This window comes from Kogia breviceps, chromosome 12 (genome assembly GCF_026419965.1).
Source record: "Kogia breviceps isolate mKogBre1 chromosome 12, mKogBre1 haplotype 1, whole genome shotgun sequence".
Classification (NCBI taxonomy): Eukaryota; Metazoa; Chordata; class Mammalia; order Artiodactyla; family Physeteridae; genus Kogia; species Kogia breviceps.
This window is the reverse complement of record NC_081321.1, coordinates 37,856,277-37,871,378: the sequence shown is the minus strand read 5'-3', so window position 1 is coordinate 37,871,378 and position 15,102 is coordinate 37,856,277. Positions and strand designations below refer to the sequence as shown.

General features: G+C 41.4%; 2 protein-coding genes across 3 annotated transcripts in view; one reads left to right on the top strand and one right to left on the bottom strand.

The window, feature by feature from the left end:
- The window catches only part of PFKM (phosphofructokinase, muscle), a 478,771-nt gene that overhangs the window by 427,652 nt on the left and 36,017 nt on the right, over positions 1-15,102 (bottom strand). The gene's annotated exons all lie outside the window — the stretch shown is intronic.
- RPAP3 (RNA polymerase II associated protein 3) overlaps positions 11,217-15,102 on the top strand; it is a 35,256-nt gene continuing 31,370 nt past the window's right edge. The window contains exons 1-2 of one of the 2 annotated variants that reach the window (XM_059082753.2): positions 11,217-11,318; positions 14,052-14,235. In XM_059082753.2, the coding sequence (XP_058938736.1) occupies positions 14,083-14,235 (153 nt within the window). In that variant the 5' untranslated portion in view covers positions 11,217-11,318; positions 14,052-14,082. The remainder of the gene's footprint in view (positions 11,319-14,051; positions 14,236-15,102) is intronic. The other variant, XM_067009163.1, reaches the window with a different exon arrangement.

Genomic DNA, 15,102 nt, shown 5'->3' with positions numbered 1-15,102 from the left:
GAGGGAACTTGTTGTCAGTATACTTGCCTTGCAAGAAATGTTAATAGAAGTTCTTTAGAGAGAAGGAAAATAATATAGGTCAGAAACTCGGATCTATGTAAAGAAAGGAAGAGTGTCAAAGAAGGAATAAGTGAAGATAAAATAAAACTTTTATTTTTCTGATTCTAAATCTAACAGATAACAGTTTGTTCAAGATAATAATAGTAGGGCTTCCCTGGTGGCACAGTGGTTGAGAGTCCGCCTGCCGATGCAGGGGACGCAGGTTCGTGCCCCGGTCTGGGAAGATCCCACATGCCGCGGAGCGGGTGGGCCCATGAGCCATGGCCGCTGAGCCTGTGCGTCCGGAGCCTGTGCTGCGCAACGGAAGAGGCCACAACAGTGAGAGGCCCATGTACTTAAAAAAAAAAAAAAAAAAAAAAAGATAGTAATAGTGTATTTGATTAGATATAAGTGTGTGTGTGTGTGTGTGTGTGTGTGTGTGTATATACACATACACACATATCTATCTATCTATCTGAAATGAATGACAGGTACAAGGGAAAAGAGGAAAGAATTAGGATTATTTTATTATAAAGTACTCACACTGTCCATGAAGTGGCACAGTGTTATTTGAAAGTGGACATGGATTAGTTGCAAATGTATATTGCAAACTCTATGGCAATCACTAAAAAAAAAGTTAAAAAGATGTATAACTGATCGGGATTCCCTGGTGGCACAGTGGTTAAGAATACGCCTGCCAATACAGGAGACACTGGTTCAAGCCCTGGTCTGGGAAGATCCACATGCCACAGAGCAACTAAGCCAGTGCGCCACAACTACTGAGCCTGTGCTCTAGAGCTCGTGAGCCACAATTACTGAGCCCGAGTGCCACAACTACTGAAGCCCATGTGCCTAGAGCCTGTGCTCTGCAACAGGAGAAGCCACCGCAATGAGAAGCCCACGCACGGCAACAAAGAGTAGCCCCTGTTCACTGCAACTAGAGGAAGCCCACGTGCAGCAACGAAGACCAAATGCAGCCAAAAAAAAAATAAAAAGACAGAGATTGTCAGGGTGAATCAAAAAACAAGACCCAACTATACATTGTCTACAAGAAACCCACTTTAAATATAAAGACATGTACAGATTAAAAGGAAATGGATAGAGAAAAATATACCATGCTAATACTAATCAAAAGGAAGCAGGAGTAGCTATGTGAATTTCTGACACAGCCAACTTCAGAGCAAGCAAAGTTACTGCAGATAAAGAAGGGCATTGCATAACGATAAAGGAGTCAATTCTCCAAGAAGACATAACAATTCTAAACTGTATACACCTAACAACAGAGCATTAACTACATGAGGCAAAAACTGATAGAACTGAAAGGAGAAATAGATGAATCTATTATCATTGTTGGATATTTCAATATCCTTCTCTCAAAAATGGACAGATCCGGCAGTAAAAAATCAGTAAGGACATAGTTGAACTCGACAACAACATTGATCAACTGAATATAATTGACATCTATAGATTACTTCATCCAACAACACAGCATACACATTTTTCTCAAGTTCATATAGATCATCCACCAAGATGGACCACATTCTGGGCCATAAAACATGCTTTAACAAATTTAAAAGAATAGAAACCATACAATGTCTGTTTTCAGACCACAATTAGCAAATTGACTCCAAAACAATATAAAAAGAATTATACACCACCGACCAAGTGGGACTGATTCCAGGTCTGCAAGGCTGGTTAAACATTCAAAAATCAATTAACGTAATCCAGTACAACAGTCTAAAAAAGAAAAATCACATGATCACATCAGTAGAAAAAGCCTATGACAAAATTTAACACCCATTCATGATAAAAACTCTCAGTAAATTAGGAATAGATGGGAAATTTCTCAACTTGATAAAGACTATCTACAAAATAACCTAGAGCTAACATCACACTTAATAGTGAGAAACTCAAACGTTCCTGCTAAGATCAGGTACAACGCAAAGATGATCCGTTTCACAATTCTTTTTCAACATTGTACCCCAAGTCCTTGCTAATACCGTAATGCAAGAAAAGGAAATAAAAGATATACAGACTGGGAAGGAAGACATAAAACTGTCTTTATTCACAAATAACATGATCATCTATGTAGAAAATCTGAAAGAATCAATGAAAAAACTCCTGGAACTAACAAGCAATTATAGTAAGATTGCAAGATACAAGGTTAATATACTGAAGTCAATTGCTTTTCTATATACCACAATGAACAAGTGGAATTTGACATTAAAAACATAATACCATTTACATTAGCCCCTCAAAAATGAAATATGTATGTATAAATCTAAAAAAATATAGACAAGATCTATATGAGGAAAACTACAAAACCCTGATGAACAAAGTCTAAGAATAATGAAATAAATAGAAAGATATTTCATGTTCATGGATTGGAGGACTCAATACTGAAGGTGTCAGTTCTTCCCAACTTGATCTACATATTCAGTGAAATCCCAATCAAAATTCCAGCAAGTTATTTTGTGGATATCAACACGCTAATTCTAAAGTGTGTATGGCATGGCAAAAGACCTAGAAGAGCCAATAAAATATTGAAGAAGAATAAAGGAGGACTATATTACCCAACTTTAAGACTTATGCTAAAGCTATGTAATCAAGACAGTGTGGTGTTGGTGAAAGAACAGACAAGTAGATCAATGGAATAGAATAGAGAGCCCAGAAATAGACACCCCTAAATATAGTCAACAATCTTTGACAAAGGAGCCAAGGCAGTACAACGGAGCTAAGATAATCTTTTCAATTTTTCAATCTTTTCAACCTGTCAATGATGTTAGACCAACTGGACATTCACATGTAAAAAAATCTAAACACAGACCTTATATCCTTCACTAAAATTAACTTAAAATGTATCATAGACCTAAATGGAAAACACAAAGCTATAAAACTCCTAGAAGATAACATAAGAAAAAAACCTACATGACTTGGGGTCTGTAATGCCTTTTTATATATTTTTTATTTTTTAAAATATTTATTTATTTTTTGGCTGCGTTGGGTCTTTGTTGCTGCGCGTGGGCTTTCTCTAGCTGCGGCGAGCGGGGACTACTCTTTGTTGCAGTGCAAGGGCTTCTCACTGTGGTGGCTTCTCTTGTTATGGAGCACGGGCTTTAGGCACGTGGGCTTCAGCACTTGCAGCACACGGGCTCAGTAGTTGTGGCACGTGGGCCTTAGAGCACAAGGGCTTCTGCAGTTGCGGTGCATGGGCTCCGTAGTTGCGGCTCACAGGCTCTAGAGTGCAGGCTCAGCAGTTGTGGCACACAGGCTTAGTTGCTCCGCGACCTGTGGGATCTTCCCAGACCAGTGATCAAACCTGTGTCCCCTGCATTGGCAGGTGGATTCTTAACCACTGTGCCACCAGGGAAGTCCCTGGTAATGCTTTTTTAGGTATAACATCAAAGGCAAAATCCGTGAAAGAAAAAATTGATAACCTATACTTCATTAACACTAAAAACTTCTGCTAGAATAAAAACCATATGATCATCTCAGTAGATGCAGAGAAAGCTTTTGATAAAATTCAATATCCATTTATGATCAAAAATCTCCAGAAAGTGGGCATAGAGGGAATGTATCTCAACATAATAAAGGCCATCTATGACAAACCCATAGCTAACATCATACTCAGTGGTGAAAAACTAAAAGCATTCCCTCTAAGATCAGGAACAAGTCAAGAATGCCCACTCTGGTCACTTTTATTTAATATAGTAGTGGAAGTCCTAGCCACAGCAATCAGAGTAGAAAAAGAAATAAAAGGAATCCAAATTGGAAAGGAAGAAGTAAAACTGTCACTGTTTGCAGATGACATGATACTATATTTAGAAAATCCTAAAGATGTCACCAGAAAACTACTAGAGCTCATCAATGAATTCAGTAAAGTTGCAGGTTATAAAATTATAACACAGAAATCTCTTGCATTTCTATACAGTAACACAACAATCAGAAAGAGAAATTAAGGAAACAATCCCATTTACCATAACATCAAAAAGAATAAAATACCTAGGAATAAACCAACCTAAGGAGGCAAAATACTTGTATGCTGAAAACTATAGGACACTGATGAAAGAAACTGAAGATGACACAAACAGATGGAAAGATATGCCGTGTTCTTGGATTGGAAGAATCACTACTGTTAAAATGGCCATACCACCCAAGGCAATCTACAGATACAATGACATCCCTCTCAAATTACCAACGGCAATTTTCACAGAACTGGAACAAAAAATTTTAAAATTTGTATGGAAAGACAAAAGATCCCAAATAGCTAAAACAATCTGGAAAAAGATGAATTGAGCTAGAGGAAACAAGCTTCCTGACGTCATACTATACTACAAGGTATAGTAATCAAAACAGTATGGTACTCGACTTCCCTGGCAGTCCAGAGGTTAAGACTCCACGCTTCCATTGCAGGGGGCATGGGTTTGATCCCTGGTCAGGAAACTAAGATCCTGCATGCTGTGTGGTGCAGCCAAAAAGAAAAAAACACACACACAAAAACCCCCAGTATGGTACTGGTACAAAAACAGACACATAGATCAATGGTAAAGGATAGAAAGCCCAGAAATAAACGTATGCACTTATGGTCAATTAATCTATGACAAAGGAGGCAAGAATATACAATGGAGAAAGGACAGTCTCTTCGATAAGTGGTGCTGGGAAAACTGGACAGCTACATGTAAAAGAATGAAATTAGAACATTCTCTAACAGCATATACAAAAATAAACTCAAAATGGATTACAGACCTAAATGTAAGACCGGATACTATAAAACTCCTAGAGGAAAACATAGGCAGAACACTCTTTGACATAAATTGCAGGAATAGTTTTATGGATCCGACTCCTAGAGTAATGGAAACAAAAGCAAAAATAAACAAATGGGACCTAATTAAACTTAAAAGCTTTTGCATAGCAAAGGAAACCATAAACAAAACAAAAAGACAACACACAGAATGGGAGAAAATATTTGCAAATGATGCAACCAACGAGAGATTAATTTCCAAAATATACAAACAGCTTATACAGCTCAATATAAAACAAACAAACAAACAACAGAATCAGAAAATGTGTAGAAGACCTAAACAGACAGTAGGGAACACTCCTACACTGTTTGTGGGAATGCAAAGTGGTGTAGCCACTATGGAAAACAGTACAGAGTTTCCTTAAATAACTAAAAACAGAGTTACCATATGATCCAGCACTCCTACTCCTGGGCATATATCCGGAAAAGATGAAAACTCGAATTTGAAAAGATGCACCCCAATGTTCACAGCAGCACTATTTACAATAGCCAAGCCATGGAAGCAACCTAAATGTCCATCAACAGATGAATGGGTAAAGAAGATGTGATACACACACACACACACACACACACACACACACAATGGAATATCACTTAGCCATAAAAAGGAACAAAATAATGTCATTTGCAACATGGATGGACCTAGAGATTATCATACTAAGTGAAGTAAGTCAGACAGATAAAGACAAATGTCATATGATATCACTTAAATGTGAAATCTAAAAAAATGATACAAATGAACGTACTTACAAAACAGAAATAGACTCACAGACACCAAAGGGTGAAGAATGGGGAGGGATAAATTAGGAGTTTGGGTTTAACAGATACACACTACTATATATAAAACAGATAAACAAGAACGTATTGTATAGCACAGGGAACTACCGGGTTGGCCGAAGAGTTTGTTTGATTTTTTTCTGTACGATGGCTCTAGTAGTGCTTGTCTTTAACTTCATTTGAAACAATTTTTTTATATTGTATTGTGACAGCATATCAGCATGCATTAAGAAAAAACTTATCGGGCTTCCCTGGTGGCGCAGTGGTTGAGAATCCGCCTGCCGATGCAGGGGACACGGGTTCGTGCCCCGGTCTGGGAAGATCCCACATGCCGCGGAGCGGCTGGGCCCGTGAGCCATGGCCGCTGAGCCTGCGCGTCCGGAGCCTGTGCTCCGCAAGGGAGAGGCCACAACAGTGAGGCCCGCATACCACAAAAAAAAAAAAAAAAAAAAAAAAAAAAACTTATCAAAATTGGTGAATTTTTGTGTAGCCATTTTAATACTCAAGTTGGAAGAAAAATAGCAACATTTTCAGCACATTATGCTTTATTATTTCAAGAAAGGTAAAAACGCAACTGAAAGCAAAAAACATTTGTGCAGTATATGGAGAAGGTGCTGTGACTGATTGAACGTGCTGAAAGTGGCTTGCAAAGTTTCATGCTGTAGATTTCTTGCTGTATGGTGCTCCACTGTCGGCTAGACCAGTTGACGTTGATAGCGATCAAATTGAGACATTAATTGAGAACAATCAACGTGGCTATACCACATGGGAGACAGTCGACATACTCTACGCAAATCAAGCGTTGAAAATCATTTGCACCAGCTTGGTTATATTCATAGCTTTGATGTTTGGGTTCCATGTAAGTTAAGCGAAAAATACCTCCTTGACCATATTTCCGCATGCGATTCTCTACTTAAATATAACGGAAATGTTCCATTTTTAAAACAAATTGTGTGGGCGATGAAAAGTGGATACTGTATGATAATGTGTAATGGAAGAGATCGTGGGGCAAGTGAAATGAACCATCACCAACCACACCAAAGGCCAATCTTCATCCAAAGAAGGTGATGCTGTGTATATGGTGGAATTGGAAGGGAGTCCTCTATTATGAGCTCCTTCCAGAAAAAAACCAAACGATTAATTCCAACAAGTACTGCTCCCAATTATATATATAACTGAATCACTTTGCTGTACACCTGAAACATTGTAAATCAACTATACTTCAATTAAAAAAAATTCTGCTCTGGGAAAGACAATATCAAGGGAATTAGCAGACAAGCCACAAATGGGGAGAAAATATTTGCAAAAATATTTGATAAAGACTGTTATCCAAAATATAAAAAGAATGCTTGAAACTACAAAAAGTAAACAACCAATTAAAGAATGGGGCCTGAACAGACATCAACCATCAACAGACCAAAGAAGATATAGGGATGGCAACTAAGCATATGAAAAGATGCTCCACCTCATATATCATCAGGGAGATGACACCGTTACACACCTGTTAGAATGGCCAAAATCTGGAACACTGACAACACCAAATGCTGGTGAGGATATGGAGTAACAGAATCTCTCAGACATCGATGGTGGAAATGCAAACCGGTATAGCCACTCTGGAAGACAGTTTGATTTTGTAACAAAACTAAGCATCTTCTTACCATATGATCCAGCAATGGCACTCCTTCATAATTACACTCCCAAAGGAACTGAAAACTTCTGTCCACACAAAACTCTACAAATGGATGTTTTTAGCAGTTTCATTCATAATGGCTCAAACTTGGAAGCAACCAAGGTGTCCTTCGGCAGGTGCGTGGATAAACTGTGGTACAGCCAACAATGGAATATAATTCAGAGCTAAAAAGAAATGGGCTATCAAGCCATGTAAAGACATGGAGGAATCTGAAGCTCATATTACTAAGTGAAAAAAGCCAAACTGAGAAGGCTTCATACCATATAATTTCAACTATTTGACATTGTGGAAAGGGCAAATCTATGGAGACAGTAAGAATAATCACTGCTGGGGGTGAGCGTGGAGGGGGAGAGATGAATATGCAGAGCACAGAGGATTTTTAGGGCAGTGGAAATACTCTGTATGGTATTATAATGATAGGTATATAGCCATTAGTCATTTGTCCAAATCCACTGTACAACACCAAGTGTGAACCCTTAGTTAAATTATGGATTCTGGGTGACTACGATGTGTCAATGTAGGTTCATACTTGGTAAAAAATGTACCATTCTGGCAAGTGATGTTGATAAAGGGGGGAGGGCTATGTATATTTTGGGGTAGGGGGTGTATGGGAAATCTCTGTACCCTTATCTTAAGTTTATTGTAAACCCAAACTGCTCTCAGAAAATAAAGTCTTAAAAAAAAAAGAATGGAAGGAGCATTGCACATAGACTCTGAGGGGATACATGGAGACTGGTGGTCCCTAGCCTCGATAACCAGCCCCCTTGACCACATACACAGGGAACATAAGGATGCCTCTGGATGCAGCTTCTGTGGTTGCAGAGGTTGGCCAAACTGAGGGAGGAGGAGTGCCAGAGAGATACAAGGAGACTTCTCACCTGTAAACAGATTATTTAGGCCACAGATGCTAGGAAAATGCCAGCTATGGAGGAGTGCCTCAGGTAAGTTACAGAGTGCAGATTTAAGAAATAGGGCCTACTCTTACCCTTCCTCAAGGGAGGTCACAGTCAAAGGAGCAAGACAGGGGGTAGTAGAACAGGCAGTCACAGGTGCCAGCTCTGAAGGCACACTGCCCAGGTACCTCACCAGGCTCTGTCATTTGCTGGCTGTATGGGCAAATTTCTTAATTATTTAGGTCAGTGTCCTCATCAGTAAAATGGGGTTAATAATACCAGTGTTGTGAGATAAGGAATATAAAATAACATGCTTCTTTCTTATAATAATTCTTACTTGTCTTCCTTATTATACAGATTTCATTTTGCATTAGGAGAGGCAGTTTACCTTCCCTGCTATCAACCTTAACCTTTATCTCCTGGTGCCCAGTACGTGTGTTCCTTAGAGACGTCTTCAGAGGTCTTCCCGATAGTCAAGTGGGAGACAGGGAGAGATGTGGGAGAGAGTTATTAAATCCCCGGGTCTGGACCTTACCTTTATGGGAGGGAGACACAGGAAATAACATTTGTTGAGCTGCTACCATGTCCCAAGCTGTGCTAAGTAGGCCGTCTACATACATTTTCTTACTCCAGTAGGTTTTTTTTTTTTTTTTTTTTTCGGTACGCGGGCCTCTCACTGTCGTGGCCTCTCGCGTTGCGGAGCACAGGCTCCGAACGCGCAGGCTCAGCGGCCATGGCTCATGGGCCCAGCCGGTCTGCGGCATGTGGGATCTTCCCGGACCGGGGCACGAACCTGCGTCCCCTGCATCGGCAGGCGGACTCTCAACCACTGCGCCACCAGGGAAGCCCCCAGTAGGTATTTTTATCTTCTCCATTTTAATTTTAATTTACATTAAGCCTCAGTGTACAGATTACATTCAGATTACATTTTCACTAAGTGGAAGAATCAGCATTTCAGAATTCAACCTTTTTCCTCAGGTTATAGTGAGCCTGGATTTCTAGCAGTATCGACTCATTCATTCACTATTCTTTTGACAAACACTTATTAAGGCCTTTGATAGAGGTTACTGGTTGCCCCTCAGTATCTGCTCCCTTCCTCTCCTTCCTTATTTATTGAATTCTTGTTTTTAGATGAGCACATGACTGCCAATAGTAAAAAACCCTCAACCTCTCTTGAAGAGGGAAGGCTGCCATTACAGGCATAGTTTTTTGTAGAACAGTGGGAGCCTCAGGATTAGGTGATGGTGTCCATCAAGACCATCTGACTAATTCCTCTCACTTTGATTTTGTACTCACCAAGCCACAACTGATTATTATGTGAAGAGAGAGAGAAAGAGAGAGAGAGAGAGAGAGAGAGAGAGAGAGAGAGAGAGAGAGAGAGAGAGAGAAAGATGTGAGAGGGTTTATGAGGTTTTACTAGAACAGCCAGCTGGCCCCCTTCTCTCTCATCTCAGTTGACTCTGCCAGAATTAATTTTTAAAGGCAGAGTTGCTTTGGGACTTCCCTGGTGGTCCAGTGGTTAAGACTCTGCAGTCCACTGCAGGGGGCACAGGTTCCACCCCCAGTCAGGGAACTAAGATCCAGAAACATATTCTTTTTTCTTTGTGGCCAAAAAACAAAAACAAAACAAAATCCATAAAAACCCCAGCAGAGTTGCTTTTGTTAAGAACATCTATAGTGCTTCCCTGGTGGCGCAGTGGTTGACAATCCGCCTGCCGATGTAGGGGACACGGGTTCGTGCCCCGGTCTGGGAAGATCCCACATGCCGCAGAGCGGCTGGGCCCGTGAGCCATGGCTGCTGAGCCTGCGCGTCCAGAGCCTGTGTTCTGCAACGGGAGAGGCCACAACAGTGAGAGGCCTGCGTACCACAAAAAAAAAAAAAAAAAAAAAATCTATAAATCAATATCTATTTTAAAATTATTTATTATTAGATTAATTTAAAAACACACATAAAAAACCCCTTAAAAGTCAATTTTCTGTCCACCTTGGTGACAGTTAATGATTTGACTACTATGAGTTTAAAATACAAAGATACCAAATAATTATACAGTGGGAAAGATGTGCTGATGACTTCGTAAGGAAGGTCCCCAGGGTGGTTTTCCACTGATCCTTACCTGGATTAGTGGGTCCCAGCCTCAACTGCACGGCTATATCTTGTGCTTTAAAAAAAATCAGGATGCCCAGGCTGTGCTAATTCAATCACTATCTCTGGGGAGAGGTCCCAGAAATCAGTATTTTTTCCCCACACTCCCAAGGTGATTTCAAAGTTCAGCCAAGCTTGAGAGCCACTAATCTCAATTTTTGGTCTAATGTTTAAGACAATAGAGCTATTTCAAATGGAAAGGTTTGTTTGTTTCTGTTTGTTTTGTGGGCTTTTAAAATTACTTTTGTTTTACAGTTTTAGAGTTGCTATGAAAAATGGGAGAAAGTTCACTCATACAGGAAGCAGAAGCACAAAACATTAAAAGCTTCATATTCTTTTTTCTTTGTGGCCAGGGAAATCTAAAGACAGACCTTAATACCGACACACATCCAAGAAAGACTCAGAGATAGATACATTTAGAAAAGGAAAGAGTTTACTTGCAAAGGTGCAAGGTAGGCAGACTGAAAAACTGGTCTGCCGAATATAAGAACTTAAAAGAAAAAAAAACTACTACAAAAATTGCTAGAGTTACTAGTTTACATAGCCTGTTTATGGTAGACAAACAGTAACTTTCTCACATGATTATCATACAAAGGTTGTAAAATACCATTACACACAGCAAGGCAAATATTAAAACTGAGGGGAATCCAAGGAACAATTCAAGGCGTTACTATTTGGGGAATCAGAACAAGTTAGGATGGTCCTGCAGTTTTTGGATTACCTAGTGTGAAGTTTGGTCATACGGGAAGCAGGCAAAGCAGCACATTTTGCTTTAACAAACCTGTCAACGTTCTAGGATGGTTCTACCCCGAAGAGGGCACAGTGTATCTGACCTTCTGCGCACGCTCCGTCCCGGCTCCAGGGGGCGGGGCGAGGGCACGCGGGGACTTGTGGGAAAGCCCAGGAAGGCGGGGCCCGGCGTGAGTCTCCGCGGGCGGGAAGCTGCGGCAGTGAGGACGGTAACGGCGTGTTAAGGTGAGCGGGCTTTGCGGTTATCACCGGCTTCAGCAGCGAGGAGGCTTTTGGGGTCGTCCTGCGGGAGGAGGGGGTGCGGCTGTGGGTCCCGGGTGAGGCGGAGAGGGCAAGGGCGGGCGGCAGGGCGCGGCGTTGGGGCGGCGCGGTGGTGTCCAGGGTAGAGGCGCACCGGGGAGCGCGTTCCGGGAGGGGCTCGCCCCGAACAGCCCGGGCCTGGACGGACAGCCTTGCTGTCGGTTTCTCCACCCCGGCTGCCCGGATTATTAGGCGATTTGCGGTGGTCAGGACCGCCGATCCACCCTCTCCAGGAGACCTCGGTGGGGTCCGCCCCCTTTCGGCGTGGGTGTGCAATGCTCGCCCGGATATTGGGTATGAAAGTGATACCCCAGGCGCTGGAAGTTTCTGGTTGCCTGCCTGGACGCAGGTTCCGTGGAAGCAGAGGTGATAGGTGAAATGGAAAAGGTTTCTTCCCCCTCCCCCATATCTCAGTGGCTTGCTGCGCTTTTATTCACATTTTTGAGTCCTTCGGCCAAACATTGTACTAGCTTTGTTTTTTAATGAGATATACGTATGTGATCAAACATGGGCACTGCCTCAAAGAAGCTTAAGTTTAGTTTACTTTCTGACGCAAGGCCGGGGGGTCAGAAGACCTATATGCGGTTGCAAACATCTGTTCCTCCTCCTAAACGAATCCCTTTTCTAATCTCTTCTATCTCTCCCATCCTAACCAACCCCCGCCCCCCTGTCCCCCCCATACACACTTAAGCTTTGAATTCCCTCTCACCTTTTTGGGGACCTTGCCCCATCACGCATCCCCTTTCCTATTATCTTCTTTTATCTTGTTCCTCAATTCCCTCCCATACTCGTGGGCAATTTTAGGTTATGAAAGGCAAAATTATGCTAATCCCCATATAATCTCATTTACTCAGCTCATTTTATTTCTGTCCTTAAAAAAATCCCATTAAAACTAAATAATCTTTATATGACTAAATATAATGCACTTTATTTCCTCCATGTGACTTCTGTGGCCTTTGACACTGCTTACTTTCCGTCTTCTCGAACCCCTGAAAGTTCTCTTCTGTGACTCCAAAGTTTTCCTCCCAGCTCTCTAGATGCCACTGCCTGATTTTTACTGTGTTGGCATTTCTTCCCTGGTTTGTTCCCTAGATATGTGTTCTTCAGGTTTCCCCCAGTGACCCCCCCCCCATTGTCACAGTGATTAAACATATCCAAATTTCATGATTGTAGCTTCTACTTTTATGCTAGTGACACCCACATTTATATTTCTAGCCCTCTGTAACTACATACTGGCTATGTCCTGATGTCCCATAAGAACTCAAATTCACCTTATCCCAAACTGAAAAAAAACTGTCTTTACACTAGTTCTGCAATCCTGAAACCTCTTTTCCTTTAAAAATTGTGATTCCTGACTCAAAGTGGTACCATTAATCTTACCAGGCTCCCAAACCAGAAATCTAAGACTTTGAGTCCTTCTGCGCTCACCAACTCCTCAGTCTAATGAGTCGTCATGTCCCTTTTATTTTAACCACCTTAATGTTTCCCATAGCTTTCAGACTGTAGATCAGATCTCATGGCCTGGCATTTCCTGATCTGTCCCATATTTGCCTTCTCTTCCGTCATTCTCCCTCCCAGTCCCTCATTCTCCTGGCCCACTCTTCCACATTAATCACTTGGCTGGCCCCCCCTTTTTTTTTTTTTTTTTGTGGTACGCGGGCCTCTCACTGTTGTGGCCTCTCCCATTGCGGAGCGCAGGCTCCGGACGCGCAGGCTCAGCGGCCATGGCTCACGGGCCCAGCCGCTCCGCGGCATGTGGGATCCTCCCGGACCGGGGCACGAACCCGCGTCCCCTGCATCGGCAGGCGGATTCTCAACCACTGCGCCACCAGGGAAGCCCTGGCTGGCCCCTTTTGAAACAGGGCTAAATTTCAGCACCTCTGGGGACTCTTTCCTTGAACCTGCCACCCTACTGTCTGATTTATACCTGTCCTTTGTGGTCAGCCCCATAGCATCTGCATGTACCTCTAGCACAGTGGTTCTCAACCAGGGGTTATTTGAAAATGTCCAGAGTCATTTTTGGTTGTTACAGTCCAGAGGGAAAGGAGTAACACTGGCAACTAGTGAGTAGAGGCCAGGGATGCTGCTAGCCATCCTACAATGCACGGGACAGCCAGCCTACAACAAAGAGTTATCTGGCCCCAAATGTCAGTAGTCCGAAGGTTGAGAAACCCTGCCTAGCATAATATTTTGTTACTCAGTACTTCTATTATTTTGTTTTCTCCTCCACTAGAGAAGGGACCTTGTCTTGTTTTTGCATCCCTAAATCTTGATACAGGGCCTTTCACAGAGCCAAAGTTCAATAAATGTTGAAAAAAAAAAAAGAGTAAAGGAGGTAATTAGGCTAAACTTATAAACTCTAGAGATGAGCAGCCAATCTGCTACCATAGGCTGTTTGCTGATTTTCAGTGATTTCCTCCCTGTTGCCTTTCATTCACATTGCATGGATGCCCAACCTATCTGTTTATTTTGCATTTGTTTATTCAGCAAACATTGATTGACTCATTTTAAACATAATATACTGATGTTTTCTTTCTTCTGCATCACTTTAGGTTCCTTTCCTTACATGTATCTTGGCTATTTATGAAGAGGTAAAAATCATTAATTAGCTGGGTTTCAAAAAAAATAAACCAAGTAATTCTATTTAATTCTTATCAGAGGTTGGTTGATAAAAACTGTGCAGGCCACAATGACTTCAGCAAGTAAAGCAATTGAATTACAACTACAAGTGAAACAAAATGCAGAAGAGTTACAAGACTTTATGAGGGATTTAGAAAACTGGGAAAAAGATATTAAACAAAAGGATATGGAACTTAGAAGACAGAATGGTGTTCCTGAAGAGGTAAATTTCTTAATTAAATTCCTACTTTAGCATCCAGCAAAACTATTTATTTTAAAGTAAAGCACCACCTTTAAAATGTTTTGTGGAAATACTGATTGAAGTGATATGCTTTCTGCCAACATTTTGAAAAATTCTGCTTTTTAAAGTCTTTGTATTAATTGTATTAACTATATTAAGACATTTTAAGTCTTAGTGAATAGTTACTGAAAGGAAGACTATGTGATAATTCTTAAGGTAAATGAACAGAATCATAAAATATGTAGGTTTGTATATAATTATGTATATCATATATAATTATATATTTAGTGATATATTAACATACAGTATTGCTGTAAAAACTTAGGTAGTACCTAGGCTCAACCAAATGGTTTTCTTTTTTTCTTTAAATTTTATTTATTTATTTATTTTTGGCTGTGTTGGGTCTTCATTGCTGCACGTGGGCTTTCTCTGGTTGCAGTGAGCGGGGGCTACTCTTCCTTGCGGTGCGTGGGCCTCTCATTGCGGTGGCTTCTCTTGTTGCGGAGCATAGACTCTAGGCACGTGGGCTTCAGTTGTTGTGGCATGTGGGCTCAGTAGTTGTGGCTTGCGGGCTCTAGAGCCCAGGCTCAGTAGTTGTGGCACACGGGCTTAGTTGCTCCGTGGCATGTGGGATCTTCCCAGATCAGGGCTCGAACCCGTGTCCCCTACATTGGCAGGCAGATTCTTAACCAGTGTGCCACCAGGGAAGTCCTAAATGGTTTTCTTAAGACAGTGCATTCAAATACGGATAGTCTTTTCATACTGTTTGCAATGATGTGGAGGCAGTTCAGTGTGCCATAGTACTGCTGCTAAATCATTGTACCAAGGCTGAAGATCAGGCAGTTTTTG